This window comes from Apiospora aurea (assembly GCF_038362705.1).
Source record: "Apiospora aurea strain CBS 24483 chromosome Unknown utg000006l_segment0_segment0, whole genome shotgun sequence".
Lineage (NCBI taxonomy): Eukaryota > Fungi > Ascomycota > Sordariomycetes > Amphisphaeriales > Apiosporaceae > Apiospora > Apiospora aurea.
In genome coordinates, this window is record NW_027117393.1 from 4,514,225 (window position 1) to 4,529,985 (window position 15,761).

At 55.5% G+C, this 15,761-nt stretch overlaps 5 protein-coding genes across 5 annotated transcripts; 3 read left to right on the forward strand and 2 right to left on the reverse strand.

Annotated features, from left to right (window-relative positions):
* Positions 1 to 933: 933 nt before the first annotated feature.
* On the forward strand, positions 934 to 6,238 carry PG986_009998 (uncharacterized protein; the record flags this gene model as incomplete). Its single annotated transcript, XM_066846220.1, is given in 7 exon segments — positions 934 to 1,114; positions 1,170 to 1,424; positions 1,483 to 1,609; positions 1,668 to 1,979; positions 2,068 to 3,408; positions 3,423 to 5,632; positions 5,775 to 6,238. The coding sequence occupies 7 exon segments, from the start codon at positions 934 to 936 to the stop codon at positions 6,236 to 6,238; spliced, it is 4,890 nt and encodes a 1,629-aa protein (XP_066698618.1).
* Positions 6,239 to 9,488: 3,250 nt separating this feature from the next.
* Positions 9,489 to 10,321, forward strand: PG986_009999 (GPI-GlcNAc transferase complex- PIG-H component-domain-containing protein; the record flags this gene model as incomplete). Its single annotated transcript, XM_066846221.1, has 2 exons — positions 9,489 to 10,154; positions 10,205 to 10,321. The coding sequence occupies 2 exons, from the start codon at positions 9,489 to 9,491 to the stop codon at positions 10,319 to 10,321; spliced, it is 783 nt and encodes a 260-aa protein (XP_066698619.1).
* Positions 10,322 to 10,497: 176 nt separating this feature from the next.
* On the reverse strand, positions 10,498 to 12,246 carry PG986_010000 (pseudouridine synthase 3; the record flags this gene model as incomplete). Its single annotated transcript, XM_066846222.1, has 1 exon — positions 10,498 to 12,246. One exon carries the CDS (start codon positions 12,244 to 12,246, stop codon positions 10,498 to 10,500), a length of 1,749 nt encoding a protein of 582 aa, XP_066698620.1.
* A 504-nt stretch (positions 12,247 to 12,750) lies between these two features.
* PG986_010001 (uncharacterized protein) lies at positions 12,751 to 13,493 on the forward strand (the record flags this gene model as incomplete). Its single annotated transcript, XM_066846223.1, has 3 exons — positions 12,751 to 12,818; positions 12,875 to 13,100; positions 13,209 to 13,493. 3 exons carry the CDS (start codon positions 12,751 to 12,753, stop codon positions 13,491 to 13,493), a joined length of 579 nt encoding a protein of 192 aa, XP_066698621.1.
* A 119-nt stretch (positions 13,494 to 13,612) lies between these two features.
* PG986_010002 (uncharacterized protein) lies at positions 13,613 to 14,128 on the reverse strand (the record flags this gene model as incomplete). Its single annotated transcript, XM_066846224.1, has 2 exons — positions 13,613 to 13,924; positions 13,997 to 14,128. The coding sequence occupies 2 exons, from the start codon at positions 14,126 to 14,128 to the stop codon at positions 13,613 to 13,615; spliced, it is 444 nt and encodes a 147-aa protein (XP_066698622.1).
* Positions 14,129 to 15,761: the final 1,633 nt, after the last annotated feature.

Here is a 15,761-nt window from a genome sequence, read left to right on the forward strand (position 1 = left end):
GGCTGATCAGACCCCTGCCCCATGCTTGCCCATGCAGACATTGGCTTAGCCGGACCGTATCCGCTCTAGATTTGGCCCTGCTGCTATATGCAACTCGAACCATTGACAGCTCAAGACTCCTCTCCCCTAGGCGCTGGCCCTCCTCGACGGCGATAGAGGACACTCACTTTATTGTTCTCTCGCACCCCCGGATTTGAAACTTGTTCATCGGTCCCCTTCTTTGCTTCTTGCCTCCCGTCCCATGCTTGCTCACGCTGTGTTCTCTTGCATTAAACCGGCCTCCAACCCACGAGCCTTTCATGCAAGACAAGCGCCGGCACACCACTTTGAATCAACCATAGTACCACCACCACTAATGCACCACCATCCCACGAGGCGATAACCGATTACCCATACCCATGTGCGACATAACCTAATCCTCCCCCAAGCAGTGTGTCTGTTTCTTCTTTCCGTTGTTCTAATCCTCCTCTAGCATCTCAAGCGAAAGACATAATTTGCCTCTACCGACGCCGGATTCCGAGGCCGCACGTTACCGTGCTACTTGATACGCATCTGCGATCCACCGGCTATTCTTTTTTTTTTTTCCTTTCTCGTCGCCTGGGCTTGCACACCTGACCCCATAAAGTCGGTACACCGACCGAACTCGAGGAGGGACTTTGCTCCCGGGAACGGGCAGTTGGGTGTAGCGTGTGATGCTCGCATCCCGTATTGTGTAGCGTCCCCGCTTCCTTAGGTCACTTCACGATACCATTCCGAAGACAAGGTCGCACGCCGGAAGGTCAGTCGCCCTATCCTGTTTGCGGGAGTTCATCGGGGTCTATAAGAAGCCATTGGGTCGTGCCTGGTGCTGGCACGCCAGATCCAGGGGTTGGGGCTTCAGTAGTATCAACTCAACATGCTTACTGTCTGGTATAGGAAAGCATTGCCGTCACCATGTCGTCCAGGAGCCATCCGTCGGTGCCGCGGCACCCCCACACATCTATCGCATCGTCCGCGAAATCCTCCCAAAGGACGGGCAAGACGGTTGCAGAACCAAGAGACTTCACTTCGCCAACACCGCTTATGAAGTACTTCGAGCCATGTGCGGCAACTGCCGGCATGCTGCTATATGGACGTAAGTTGGTCGATATATCCCATTTGCACGCATAGCATTACTGACAGACAGACAGAGGGCAACTCGATTGTTGTTGCGCACCATGATAGCTTAACAATAGAAAGGCGGTTCTCCCGCCACTCGGCTGAAGTCCAGCTGCTAGCAGTCGATACCCAGAGCGATATTGGTGCTGGCCGGTTGGTCGTGAGCTACGATACCGATATGACCGCCATCGTGTGGGACTTGATGACAGGAGATGAAGTTGCGCGGTTCGCTTCATATGAGAACCTGACATGCGCTGCTTGGATGCGCAATGGCAACGTTGCCTTTGGTGGGTTTATGCTTCATACCACGTTCGAAGGCCATCGGTTTACTAACACTACCACCAGGCAACACACAAGGAAATATTATCTTGTTCGAGCCTACGACATCAGAACATATATCTGCTAGGACTATCGACCAGATCTCCGTAACGGCATTGGCCCCAGCGGCAGATTGCCGGACATTCGCCATTGGGTGAGTTTTGCCCGCGAGGATTCAATGCACGGCCTGGACCGACTAATGGAATATCTAGATACCAAAATGGTTCGCTACTTATTGCGACTTTGCAACCACGCTTCACGATATTGCACAACTTGAGCACGAACAGGGCCCCGTCGCCAATTGTCAACCTCGCGTGGCATGCCTCTTCATCTCGCCAAAAGTCGGACATGCTGGCGGTGCAGACGAACGATGGCGACCTGCGGGTCTGGAGTGTGGCAAAGTCGTATAGCAGCGACGATCCCGCCAAAGTGGTCCGGATATTGAAGCGAACCGAGAACTATCAAAATGCTCCCAATTGGATGGGCTGGTCCAAGAACGGCCGCATTATCCAGTTTTCTGAAAGGTTTGCCCGATCCTCCATTGCGCATGTACCACGGCATATACGCGCGCGCTTACAGCTAGGAACCTGTCTGGCTAACACTTCCCTACAGCGAAACCCTCTCATGGGATGTCCGAACAAAACACGTCACCTATGACAGCATACCGACACTTGAACATGTGAGGGGGCTTGCTGTCTACGGCCCGGGTGCGACCTTGTTCACGCTCGGCGCCAACAACACTGTCCAGCAGTTCGACCTCAACACGCCATCGCAGATGGTCGCTAACGTACAGCACCCTGCCAACCTTTTGCCACCGTCGCCTCCAGTCTCGATCGAGGAGCAGTCCGAGCATGGCGTCGTCATCATTGCCACCGACTCGGATTCCATGTCCGCCCCTGAATCGATGTCTATCCCCATCAACTCGGAGGTTTCCGAAAGCGATGATGATCACATGTCTCCCCTGGCGAGGATCGTGCGGGGCGCAGAGGTGACCACGGAGGTTGTTGAACCGGAGAGATACATGTCGGCTAGCCCGGCTTCGAGCCGCAGCCATGCCTCCTCTACTGCCTCGAAGTCCTCTGCAGGGTCTAGCACCCGCGGCCGCCACCCGCCTTCAGTCCTCTCCCGTGGGATGACGGAGAACACTTACATTTCCGCAGGGTCTTCGCTCCGATCATCGGCCCAGCCACCACCTTTCGGTGATAAGGATGCTTACTCCATTAGCAGCATCAGTTCTGCCTCGATGACTTCTTCGTCGCGCCCGTCGCGCCATCGCCCATCCCGCCTACGAAACGAGGTACCACGAAGCCCGGATGACTCAAAGGTTCATGACTTGTTCAAGTTCACCAGGAGCCGTCTGCATGATGTCCCTTATAAGCGAGCACCACTGGTGGACCAAACACGCTTGACCAATGAGGATCTGCGGCGACAGATGCTCAGCATCATCTTCGGGTGGAACAAGGAAATCCAGGACCTCGTTCGTGACGAGTTGTCTCGTCACCCGCAAGGTTCCCCGAGCCGGATCTTACTGTCCAAGTGGTTGGGAGATATCGACGCCGATGTCATGGCGGCATCGTCCGAGAACATGACCTCTTCCGATTGGATGTTGTTGGCATTGAGCGGCATTGGTGGTCAAGCCTCGCAGCACAAGCTGGGCCGAGCTTATGTTCAGCGTCTACTGGAGAGCGGAGATCTACACGCCGCCGCGACTATTATGATTGGCATGGGTGACCACAACGACGCGATTGAGATCTACGTCTCGCACAAACGCTTCATGGAGGCTTTGATTCTGCTCTGCCTCTACTTCCCCAACGTCTGGGAACGCCAGGCTCAGATCATCAAGAAATGGGGGAGTTCGCCGTGTTGCACGGCCAGCAGCAGCTCGCCATACGCTGCTTCGCATGCACTGGACAGGAGTCTTCCGAGCCGTGGGCCTCGCCATCGGCTGCCCAGGTCACTTTCCAGAGTCTGAACCAAAGCATTCCGGAGGTACTAAGCCCGCCTTTGTCGCCCCCTGGCATCAACCGAGGACCGCAACGCAGCATTGCAAAGACCTCGGCCCTTAAGCTTATCACCAGCTTCGGAGACCAGAGCACCAAGTCGAAGTTCTTCGCCGCGGGAGATGGTGGACAGACCCCGATCGCTGCAGGCGTCACCCCCATTGCCGAGTCCGCGATATCGCCTTCCGGTGGTTATGATCCTGCCACGGCCTTCATCAAGCCGTCTCAGCGAAGCGCCTTCAACACACCCAGCTCCGCGCGGGTAACCACGCCTGGTGGTTTCGGCCGCCAACGTTTGCCTTCCATCGGCGAGGTTCGCGGTGCCGAAATTCCCACACCAGTAGCGGTGGAAGAGTCCAGCAGTAAACATCGTCGCGCCCATCACTCCCGTAAGTCTTCGTCTGATGAGCAGCAGTACGCAGCCGGTCTGTCTCTGGGCAGAGCCGCTACTGCAAGCCCTCAGATGATGAGAGACGTCCATTCCCGACGGAAGGATCCCCCGCCCCCATCTCCATCACCTCAGTCTTTTGCTGCCTTGATGACCCAAGGCCGGACCAGCCGAAACGGGGCTCGGGACCGTGTGCCTGACGGGATTGACTTGAAGCTTCAGTCCATGGATGCCGCCATGAGTGATGTGACCTCACCGGAACAATCGGTGGCCTCGTCCACTCGTTTCCACTGGCCCACCAGACGTCGTGGTCCCGGCTCCATCGCGAGCTCAGTAACTTCGCAATCCAGCGCCGGTCGCAGCCATCACCGAGCTCATCCGCCCGTCGCAAGGGGCCTTAACGATCACATCTCCAGCCTTGATGCTGCCCAGCGCCCCTCTAGAAGGCACCGCAGCCGCGACAGCAGCCAGCACCGTAACGAGGACCACCGTGCAAGAAGCCGTGAGAGCAGCCGAAGCCGCGAGAAGTCGACACGGGACGCCTCCTCCGAGCGAGGCCGCGGGGCCGCCAGAACTTATACCCCCAAGCCGGCTAAGCGTTCCCCCACTTCTCCGATTCCCATGTCTCCCGAAGACCTCCTCAACCTGAGCACGCCGCGAAATGGCGAAGACTCGATTGTCGCCATGCAAATCGACAACGGAGAGCCCTCCACGGTAAGGAAGTCGAGCCAGATTCGACGCGCCTCCCCCAGGGCCCAACGTATTTCGAGCCGTACCTCGAGCCGGGATACGCGACGCCGGAGTCCGGAGCGACGACCCCTGGTTTTGGAGATCCGCGGAAGAAGTGACGATCGTGACGACGGCTCAATGATGCGGTCGCCTTCCTCGCCGCTGCCCATGTCCGCCGGTGGCCACTTTTTCGGATCCGATGATGAGAAGGACTACCAAGCCGCTGTGGAGCAGCAGGAGAACTTCAGGAACAGGCACAACCGCAGCCGGGGCATGAAGGAGCCCAACTCTCCTGCAGTCTCCCGCCGCGATCGATCCGAGAGCCGGAAGCGACGCGTCAAGACTCCCATGGAACTTGAGGCAATGGAGAACCCCGCCCCGCTGTCTTCGCAGGTTTACAAGGACCCGGCTCGTGCGGGTGCGATGAAGTCTATCCTGACAGAGAGACAGGCCAAGAAGGAGGCCGCAGCCCGTGAGTTAGAGGAGCGCCGCCGATCCCTTGCGCTGCGCCCAATGGCCCCCGCGATCCCTCACCCGGATGAGCTCTCCCCTATTGTGTCTCGCCCGCCCACTGCCTTCGAGTTGAACCAATCCCATACCACCCCGCCTCCTCAGGATGTTCCTCAGAGAAGTGCTACTGCCGACTTCACCACCCGAAGCTCGCAGATGCGAAGCGGAAACAGGCCCTTCATCGGTCTTCCAGCCACCCCCAAGGCCATGAGGCTCCAGTTTGAGAGCGACAGTAAGGGAAAGCCCAACGTTCCGCCAATCCCGTCGCAGTGGACCAAGACTTCGCCTCCCTCCTCTGGCCAGCCGTCGCCCGACAAACCCGCGGCAGAGTCTCCAGCCAAGGAAGCTAAGGAGCCGTCGCCCCTGACGCTGCTTCCCTCTACCGTCTACTCCCCGCCATCGCGCCCCATGATCCAGCGATGCATGTCTGCTCCTATTGAGGATCAGCAACCGCCTTCTTTCCAGTCCCACTCGAGAAATGGCTCTTCGGCAAGAAAGATGAGCATCCCCGAAGCATCCATCCGAGGCATCGACGAGATGCTTGGCGGAGGTGGTCGACACTCGCGACGGGCCTCCCGGGATGATCACATCCCGCCGCCGCCTCCCCCACCCCCGATCCTACGGGAGCTTCAGCACTTGGCCATGCCGCCTCCCCCGCCACCTGCCCCCCATCCCAGGGCTGCAGCCCCAAGTCTACAACGGCGGCGGCAAAGGCACCATTGAGATCGTCATGGACGATGACGACAACAACAACTACACCACCAACGCCGCGCCCTCCGTCCTCCCGGCCAGCGACGCCGACGTGCCCATCATCGCGCCCCCGCAGACCCGCCACGCCCGCAGCCAGAGCGTCACCGAGAACAAGGACAACAGCATCGCCGGGCGACTCAGCCGCGCCACCGAGCGCATGCGGTCCGCCAGCCGCGGCCGCACGAACTCGGCCCTCGGCCAGCGCACCAAGTCCCCCGAGCAGACTTCCCCCTACGAGAGCGTCCTGCCTCCCGTCAGCTACAAGGGTCCCACGCCCAACAACGATGCCAACAACGGCCAGCCACAGCAGCACTCCATGATTGAGCGCCACCCTCGCGAGGTCCGGGCTACGTACCACACGCGCCAGAACTCGGGCACTGGTCTTTCCCAGAGCGAGATGTTCTAGACGCAGAACTATTCTTATTTCTTTCAGTACATTCTTCTACTTCCTCTTCCTTCGCATGGCGCCGGCGTTTTCATCCTGCTCATTTATGGGATTGATACCATTTTCCTCCGTCATCCGTACAGCAGGATACCTTTTCTATACGCACACGACCAGGGGGGAGCTTGGTTCATTCCAAGGCTCTCCCAGCATTTTATATCTTTTTACGCCCGAAGAATGAGGAAATCATGCAGATTGACCAACTGGCAACAGGCGGTGCAGATCTTCCATCAGTCATCATATAACGACAGCATTTGTTCATCATTGGATTTTGATCATCTTCTTCAGCATCATCGTCTCTCAGTACTCTTTTGATTTTTTATCATCTAACGGCCGAACCAACATTTTTGCATTTTTTACTATACTTCTTCCTTCTGCTCTTCGAATCTAGAAGACACAGACACACCCACATTGTATACTTCATATACTATCCTTGACATCAATTCATGATGAAGGAAGCATGCCTTTGGGCTCGCGGCAACGCGGCAGGGAAATTTTGATGATTGATGAGAGGAAACTTTTGTGCCACACGGCCTGGATGGGCGGGAACTACTAGGGCCCCAAGGAAAACGAAAAACACCCAGTGATGGAGGGAGGGATGGGATTGGAATATGGATATAGGAAGAATGTTGATTGCATACAGTTAACACAAATTGGACAGAGAGAGAGAGACAGGGGCTCGGCAAAATACATGTTTTTATACAAAACAGAGGGGGAATACCGGAGAGAGAAAAACGCAAAAGCCGGATTGACGATGATGACGACGAGAATGTGTATGATGTCCTGGGGCATCGAGGGACTTCTTCTACAGCCAGGAGAAAGAACCCTTGGCCCAGGACGCACACATTCTCACGATATGACCAAAGAGAGAGAAGAGGGAGAAGAGTCCTAGTGGAGTTTATCCCCATCTTACAACGCTGCCTCACGGCACCTTGTCAGGTAATACCTTGAGGGTGTTTTTATTGCTTTTGATTTTAGTTTTTGGATCGGATAGGCACGGTAGTGGAATGAATGAAAGGAGTTTGTTATATTGAGGAATCGAGATTCTAGTTTCGTGCTATGAAGTACTGTAATGCGCATCGTACAATGACTCTCCTTAGCAATAATGCAGCGATTGGCTACATGCGATATGTAGAAGTGGTGTTGTTGGCATAGGCAGTCGTTAGTGGCCGTGCGAAGTCGGGAGGGAGGTAGCAGGTACATGCTAATTCGCTAACCAAGTGTGGACAAATTTCTCGTCGTGAGTAAAGGAACCCTCAGTGTATGGCGCACAAACGTATATATCACCTTGGACGCTTTTCCAAGGGCAGAAGAGGCATCGCCGTGGATCAGATAAGCATCTCGGTGTGCGCACCCCGTATCCTGTAGAGAGACACTTAGGGCATCGGTGAAGCTGTTCAACCAGGCAATAGACATACCAGCAGATTTGACATCGGGGTGGTCCAGGAGAATTGAGCGCAGAGACTTGGCGACCTCGATGAACCGACTCTGAGAGTCCATTCCAGCTGTGGTATCAAAAGATAGCAATAGTCGAGGCCAGAGCAGCATGTGAAGTTGATGGACGGCTGCGATATTGGACGTACCAGATTGGTCTCCGTCGCCATGGTTTATGGATGGATCTGGCGGTGCCAGCACCGCATGTGAAACCTGAGCCTGATAATCCAATGAGGGACTCTATACGTATGGCGATAATCCTTGCTGAAAGCGCCGAAATGTGTAGTGTTCTATGTACGACCTGACCTCTATCAATGGGGAACGGTTGTAGTTTGCCCAACAACCCTGGCTGGACTAACCAGAATAGTGGTCGCATGGAGTATTTCCAACAATAGTATAAGTGAAATCACCTACGTCCGGGGCTCGGGATAGGTCTCTATACGTATCAATGGACAGAGGTCATCATGCAGAGGCAGTTGCCAATGTTGAATTAATGTCCCCTGCTAAATGCCGAAAATCCAGTTATATGGTGACCGTCCGTCTAGTCTGCGACGTACTGTCAACCTGGACCATCATCCCCGCCTTGTCAAAACTGTGTCCATCTTATCGAGAGGAAACAGAGGGAGCACCGAAGGTAGTGAATGCCCTTGTCGTATTTCCCGTTTCTTTGAAGACCTGGGACGGAGAGACCTCGGTATGGCTTTTCAGAGACTGTATATATGTGGGTGGATGTGCGAAGTCGGAAGGTGGTAGAGAGGTACATAGCAAAAAGAAGGTCGAGTGTTCGAGTCAGGCCTGTAGAGCTGTTTTTTCTCATTTGCAGCCGCCGACAACACCAGAAGATCAAAAAGAACATGCATGCAATGTACAATGCAAACCTGATGATGGATGATAGATAGGGAGAGGGAGAGAGAGCAGAAAAAAAAAAAAAAAGAATATCGGAGTTGACCACTCCATCTCAACCCACTAGCCCAAATCCCCGAGCGAGCGTGATCCAGAGCGCCATGCGACGGGGGAGACACTCTGCTGAGTGAAACCTCCCTGAAGCGTACTCTCCATTTCCTAGGGCCTACTGTACACGCCGGTTACCCAAGCGGACAGTGAAGACCACCGCGGCATTCGCCCTGGGCGCCGCAGTCGGGGGATCTTACGGAATTGGGAAAACTGGCGGGTTAAGAATTGCAAGCGCCTTCAGACCAATTTGACCATTACAGTCGAGAGAAACGGCCGTTACTGGCACCTATGTAGACTACATTTGTTTTAACCGGAGTTTAGCCGGCTGAGGGACCAATTGATAAGCTACCGCCATAAGATCTAGGTAGATGGATAAGCTGATAGGAGCTCCAATTGGCAGATAGAGGGACAGCAGCCCGTCATTGTCGCATGCCGCCAGCAAATGTTACTGGGCTACGACGCACTTAGCTACCAGAGGCTTGGGATTCAGACAACACTACCATCCACCATGCTATTAATTCGCTTGGTCAATTAATGAAATCACGGACTGGTCGGCGGAAGTACACGTACACTCATTTGGACCCCGAAGCCCAAGATTCCAAGAGGACAATTACGACTGCGACCCAAAGAGGTTGTAACATCTGACAGGAGCCACCACTACTACTGCTTGTTATCCAGCGCAACCCCCAGTAACGAACGCCTCTCTCGAGAACCCACAACAAGGACGATGAGATCGCAATAACCCATCACTTCCTTACCAATTCTTTTTGCTACTCGCAAACAAAACCAATCGCGCCGACCGAACCGTCCCGACCCGACCCCGACCATGCTCACAGCCGCCCCCCATCTCCACGTCCGGCGCCCCTCGCCCACGACGGCCGAATTCACCGTCTCGACGTACCCGCGCAACCCAACTCCCGCCCTGCGCCTCCTCCTCCTCGCGGTCGGCGTCCTGCGCCTCGTCTTAGCGCTGGGCGCGGCCCTGCTGCTCTACGCGGAATACTGGACCCAGTTCTTCACGCTCGCGTCCTACCAGCAGAGCCACCTCTGGCTCCTGCCCGCGGCGCAGCACGAGTTCTTGTTGTACCACACCCCGCTCGGCCGCCTCGCGCAGGAGGTCGCGGCGCGCACGCCGTCTTGGGCGCTGGTGCCGCTGTGTGGGGGGGCTATTTATGTGGCGCTGAGGCGGATCCATGCCGAGGAGAGGCTTTTGGTGCTGAGGGGGCTCGGCATCCAGACGCGCTCGTCGCCGGGGACGATTTTGCTGGGGTGGTTTGGTGGTGGCGCCGGGGCGGGCGCGGGAGGGGGGCCGACGCGGTTCATTCCCACTGAGAAGATACGGGACGTGCTGATTAACGAGGCCTTCTGGGGGTTCGGGGTACGCTACATTCTGGTCGTCGTCGTCGAGGGCGAGGAGGGGTTGGTGGTCGTGTTCCCAAACTGCTGCCGCGCCGCGAGATCGTCGAGGAGGTGTGGCGCGGGGTGCGGGGATGTTTGTTCGACGAAGGGGGTGTTGGGGAGCATCAGCAGTTCCATCAGCAGCCGGAGAAGAAGAGGAGGTTCAAGGATACGAAGCGGCGCTCGCCAACAAAAGATGGGAAGAAGTCGCCGGCGTCGGTGCAGGAGAATAGCGGCGAGGAGATTCGAGACAGGTCGTGACGAGAAGAGTATAAAGGCAAGCAAATACAACACAAACTATTAGACATATCACTACCATTTGGTGTCTCAAGATTAGGTCCCAATCATTTGTCCCTTGATGAGATGAGTGCTATATGCCAAAGCCTCTATGCAATTCAAGTGTGACGCAACATAATCACTTTCGCCCCCTTTCATATCTATTCATCACCCTCCTCCATAACCGCCGGCCGATCAAATTGCCGCGGAATCCCCTCCCACTTCTTCGCCCGCGCCGCGCGCCAATCATCCGCATCCTTGTATCCCTTCCGCCGCGCCTCCTTATCGTACGTATCCTCGGGCGCCGCCAACTTATCCTTCTGCAAGAGCGGCAAGTACTTCCCCACAATGCGGTCGCGGTCGCCGCCCTCGAAGACGCGCTGGCTCAGCGGCATGTACTGCGGCGCCTTGCGGTCCAGCCGCTTCGCGATGTCGCCGCTCGAGGTCCCCGCCGGCCCGGGCGTGACGAGACTGAGCAGCTGCCCCGCGAGGATCTCGTCCATCTTGCGCTCGCGCCAGCCCTGCCACAGCTGGTCCACCAGCCCCGAGACGCCGTGCTTGGCGAGCGGGTTGTCCTCGCCGACGTAGACCCAGTCCATGGTGTCGACCTTGGGCGCGGCCGGGTCGGCGCCGGGGGCGTCGGTGACGGACAGGTCCGGGAACACGCAGTCCCAGAGCACCAGGGGGTACTCGCTCGCCAGCGTGTAGTTGGGCCGGCGCGGGTGGCGCGCCGGGTCCAGCAGTTCGTCGATCACGGAGGGGGGCTCGAGGCCTTGGCCGACGGCGAAGAGGACGGCGACCATGCAGCGGATCTGGTGCCAGAGGAAGGCGGAGCCGCGGACGTGGAAGTAGTAGACCTTGGGGAACGACGCTTCCGATGTATTGGCAAGGTGAGAAGACCGGAAGGCTTCCTGGTTCAGGTGCGGCAGCGCCGTCGCCGCGTCTTTCACCTCGACGACGTCGCACTCGAAGATGCGGCGCACGAAGTTGGTGATGAGCTTGCCCGGGTCGACCTTGCAGAAGTTGCGGAAGTCGTGCGCGCCCTCGTACTTCTTGGCCGCCGCGCGCATGGCGTCGATGTCGAGCCAGCCGTCCTTGACGCCGCCAGGCGCGCTCGTCTTGGGGTTCTCGAGGCTGTGCGGGACGGGCGAGTAGGCCGGCTGCGTGAAGAAGTAGCGGTACTGCCGCTCGCGGCACTCGTGGCGTGCCGAGAAGCCGGGAGGGATGTTGGGGCACCAAGCCAGGATCCGGATGTCGGGCGGGAGCAGCCGGTTTAGGATCCGGCAATACTGGATTTCGTCGGTGTGGTCGTCGAAGGGCTTTTCCTCTGGGAGTTCTTCTTCGGGCTCCGCTTGTTGAGCCGGTGTGGTCTCATCTGTGACTGCTAATCCATCTTGGCCGCCCTCCTCCGGAACGGTACCCCTTTTCTTTGGCAGTGGCCGGTTACTCCTCACCCGCACCCCAATAACCTGCCCAAACGCCGACACGCCGCGGTCGGTGCGCCCGCATTTGGAGTAGTCCCAGGCCTCGAAGCGGACTTCGTCTGGGTTCTCGGGGAAGATCAGGCAGGCTTTCACCAGGGCCTTCCACAGCTCCTCTTCGATGGTGGAGAGCGCTGCTGAGGCCTGGAACTCGAAGCCGCCGTAGGCCTTGCCCAGGTACGCCAGCTTGAAGGCGACCAGGCGCGTGCTGTACTTGGACGGGTCGATCTTGCGGTTCGGCTTCTTCTTCACTGGTTTCGGAGGCGGCACATCATCCGCGGCCGCTACTGCACCACCTTCGGAATTTGACTCCTGTGGCTGAGTGGAAGAAGCATTTTGTAATAATGATGACTTCTCAGCTTCTAAAGCCTGGATGCGCTTGATGAGGGCATCTTTGGTCCAGCGATTGTACTCCGGGGCCTTATCCATGTTCATCTGCCGTCGCAAAGTCAAATTCTGGGAATGAGTTGCGGCTGTGGTAGTATAACACCGAGTCAGGCTCGTCACCTTTGACGGCTGCCCAAGAAGTGATTTTGTGGAGAAACAACGGTCATAGCACAGTCGACTTGTGGCAGGTCGACCAGTAAGACCCTTCATACATGCACTTGGCCTTGTAAGGAGGATACAAGCAAAGAGGAGGGCGTCTAACAATACCAACGTTTTGGTGTAAGAGTCACAAAAGCCTCTATTCTTATTAGTCGTAGAAACCGCCCTAGCAAATGCGAAAAGATGGAGCTCGACTTTGTGGCGCACTCTATTTTGGAGGCAGCCTGGCTGCGGGTGGTTGTTTAGCTTATCGATACCTTGTGCCTGTACCTCGTGTGGCTTGCGCTATTAACCCCCAGAGCTACGTCAATCGTGATCAACCAAGCATTTAGATACATGAGATAGAAGCGGACGCGATTGGCATTTACAGTAGCCTTACATGCCGTGATGGATTCCGAATCGATCAAAATTGTGCTGTTGGGGGACGAGAAGGTCGGGAAGTCGTCCTTTCTCGCGTAAGTGGATGATGGCCTCCGCTCTCGGCTCCAATACAGTATGCTGATAGCCATAGACGCACGAGCAAAGGTAGCGATGCTCTGGAAGGGAGGGCAGAAATTGCGCCTCTGCGGGACATTGATCAACCATTCGTCTTTGAAGCACGCAGAAAGAATGCCCAATTTCGCTTCGAGTTCTACGATACGGCAAGTCCAGAGAACTGGCGACTGCTTCGCCCGGATGTGGTCATTATTTGCTATGATATCAGCCAAAGGCTGAGTATGATCAATATGCAACGCATTGTACGCAAGATTCATTTATGCCTGGCCTCAAGCCCCTTTCCAATGCCCCGTCTCCCTTCTAACAGAGTCGATCTGATCTACCTTCGTATCTAAGCTCACTTTTGCCAGTGGATCAACGAGGTTCGCGCAACATACGCAGAGATCGAGGCACACCTCCCCATAATAGTCCTCGGTTTAAAGCGTGACCTGCGATCCGAGACGGATCCGAACGGGATTCTTTATCCCCAGGAGGCATATAGAGTGTCCCAGGAGATGAGAGCTGACAAGTATGTGGAATGCTCATCTGTGACCGGGGAGTTGTTCAAGTTGGCCTTCGAGGAAATCTGCAGTACGGCCATGAAGACGAAGACTGCAGACGGTGGCCAGAGTGAAGGGGGTTGCGTGGTGAGCTGAGAAGATATTAGCATGCAATAAGAACACCGAGACCAAATGAGTGAGAACTTACCAGGCCGGTGCGTGTTTCATGTGTCGAAAGGAGTAGTATCACTGGTTCTATCACTGATTCCCATCCTTCAACTGCCGTTTTCGGTGGTTTGCATAACATCTCCTTCCTCCTGAGCCTTGGGCGGGAATTTGCCGAGCACCTCCTCAACACCGGCGACGATGTCTTCTTGCTCCTCGGCGGTGAAGCGCTCCTCCATATCCTCAAGGACGGCATTAAGCATGGGGATGTTGACGGGGCGCAGGTTCATGATCATGACCATCTCGCCCTTTTGAATCTCATAGGGCCGCAACCTTTTCAGGAGCTTGGCGATGGATTCGTCATCGTAAGTTGGTGGCTCCTGCGACAGAGGGTTCTCTTCGCTCCTCAGGTATTGGAGCAGCTACAGTAGACATGTGAGCAGAACTTTGAATGAAAGCAGTTACGGGGGTGATGGTGTGTGCGATTATCATACCTCTCTACGCAGTGTCTCCAAGTTGCCGGGGCCGCGTCGCTTCTGTTCCTGGTATTCCCTGGCCTGGTTCTGGAGAAAAGTGTAGACCTCATGGTTGGTCAGCAAAGCCGCCTGGGACTCGAGGACCTTCATTCTGTCGTGTTGGGGAATGTGTGCGGCTCAAGCGAGTCTCCGTGGTTTATTTGGTTACTTGACTACGGAGTACCACGACTTGAATTGAGAGTGAAGGCTGGAGATGCCGGTCAATCGTTGGAGTGAATTGAGCCTCAGGAATCCACTTTCGAGCATGTAAATTTTAGGTACGCCTCCAAAAAGCACTTACAGCCCAAAAGCGCTCGAATTTCTATTGGCCCAGGCGGCCTGCCAATCCGGCAACTCCCGTTGGTCAGAGGTTTGAATATTATCAGATGCTTTTGTTTTATTTTTGTTCTCTTCCAGTCAGCCATGCAGACCAAAATGTGATCAAAAGACGACGGTCTGTGTAGATGGAGGGCTCTGTACATCCAATACGCGTTGGCACCATAGATCAATACACATTTGGAGATGGCGACATGCAACTCAAAACAAACAGAACTCCAACCGGAGCATTGATGTACCTTGCTGGGGGGTCGTTATGGCCATTGCATCATTGGGCGTCCCAGGTACGTACGCAAGCTCCAATTTGAAGCTTCGATCACTGTTTTAGATAAGGTACAGCACGAGCATGAGGGACCCAGACATACATGAACTGTTGGTTGGCCAAGCGAACGTTGATTCTCCTCTGCCTGTCTTCTGTCTATCAATTCATCTTGGCAAACAATGAACAAATCGATTTGATGGCATAGACGTAAAAGAAAGGAAAGGAAAAGCCAAACGAACGCGCACAAACTACGTGCGAGAAGAACCCCTCGAAAACGAAACTCGAACCCCGCCATCGTAACCGCTCAACCGCTGTAGCCTCCAATCCCCAGCAGATACACATTTTGCATTTCCGTTACTTAAGTGCCTCTTACCCCACCAAAAGCCCCCCCAAAGCCGTGCCCCAAAAACCCAAACGCCCAAACGCCCAAACGCCCAAACGCCCATGGGTCTCTTAGCAACTTTTACAGAAAAAAAAGTTTTTCCCCACCACGAGGAGCCGACGCAAAGACGCAAGTCAGTTTGACTGGTCTCTTTTAGTCCGTCGAGCCTGGACCTGGAGGTTGCGACGGTGTATCAACCACTGGCAAGCTTGCATTGATCTAACGTAGAGACGGAGCGAGCAAGAAGGACGAGAGGGAAAAAAGAGAGAGAGACCCAGCTGCCTACAGCCCATGGCCATGCCATGCCATGTCCTAACAAGACCCTAGTTGCCGAGTTCCAAAATTTTATCCAATGCCTCTCGTCTCGCTCATCCGGCCGGCCTTGTGCTTCCTTCCCTTTCTATTCCTTTGTTCTCGTTCTCTACCAAACCTGAAACCCTCGATCTTCTGACGTATCTTTAAACATCTCCCCAGTTATGGATCTCTAACCTTCGTCTTTTGCCTGGCCAGCATCTCTATCGCACAGCTTGTCTGTAATCTTTTTCTCTACCCTTCTCGGTGTACTTGCTCACCGACAAAACGCCCTGCCAATCTCGATTCTCTAGGGCATTGAGGTTACCCTCGGCTGTTGCGTTTTCTGGCCGCGCTCCGTTACCGGGTCCTTCGATCACAAATACCTGCGTCATCTTTTGAGAGCGCTTAGTTTCTCTCTTACTTGAACGTCTTCGCGACCGGCTCCCTGAGCTGCTACAACTTGTTCGGCA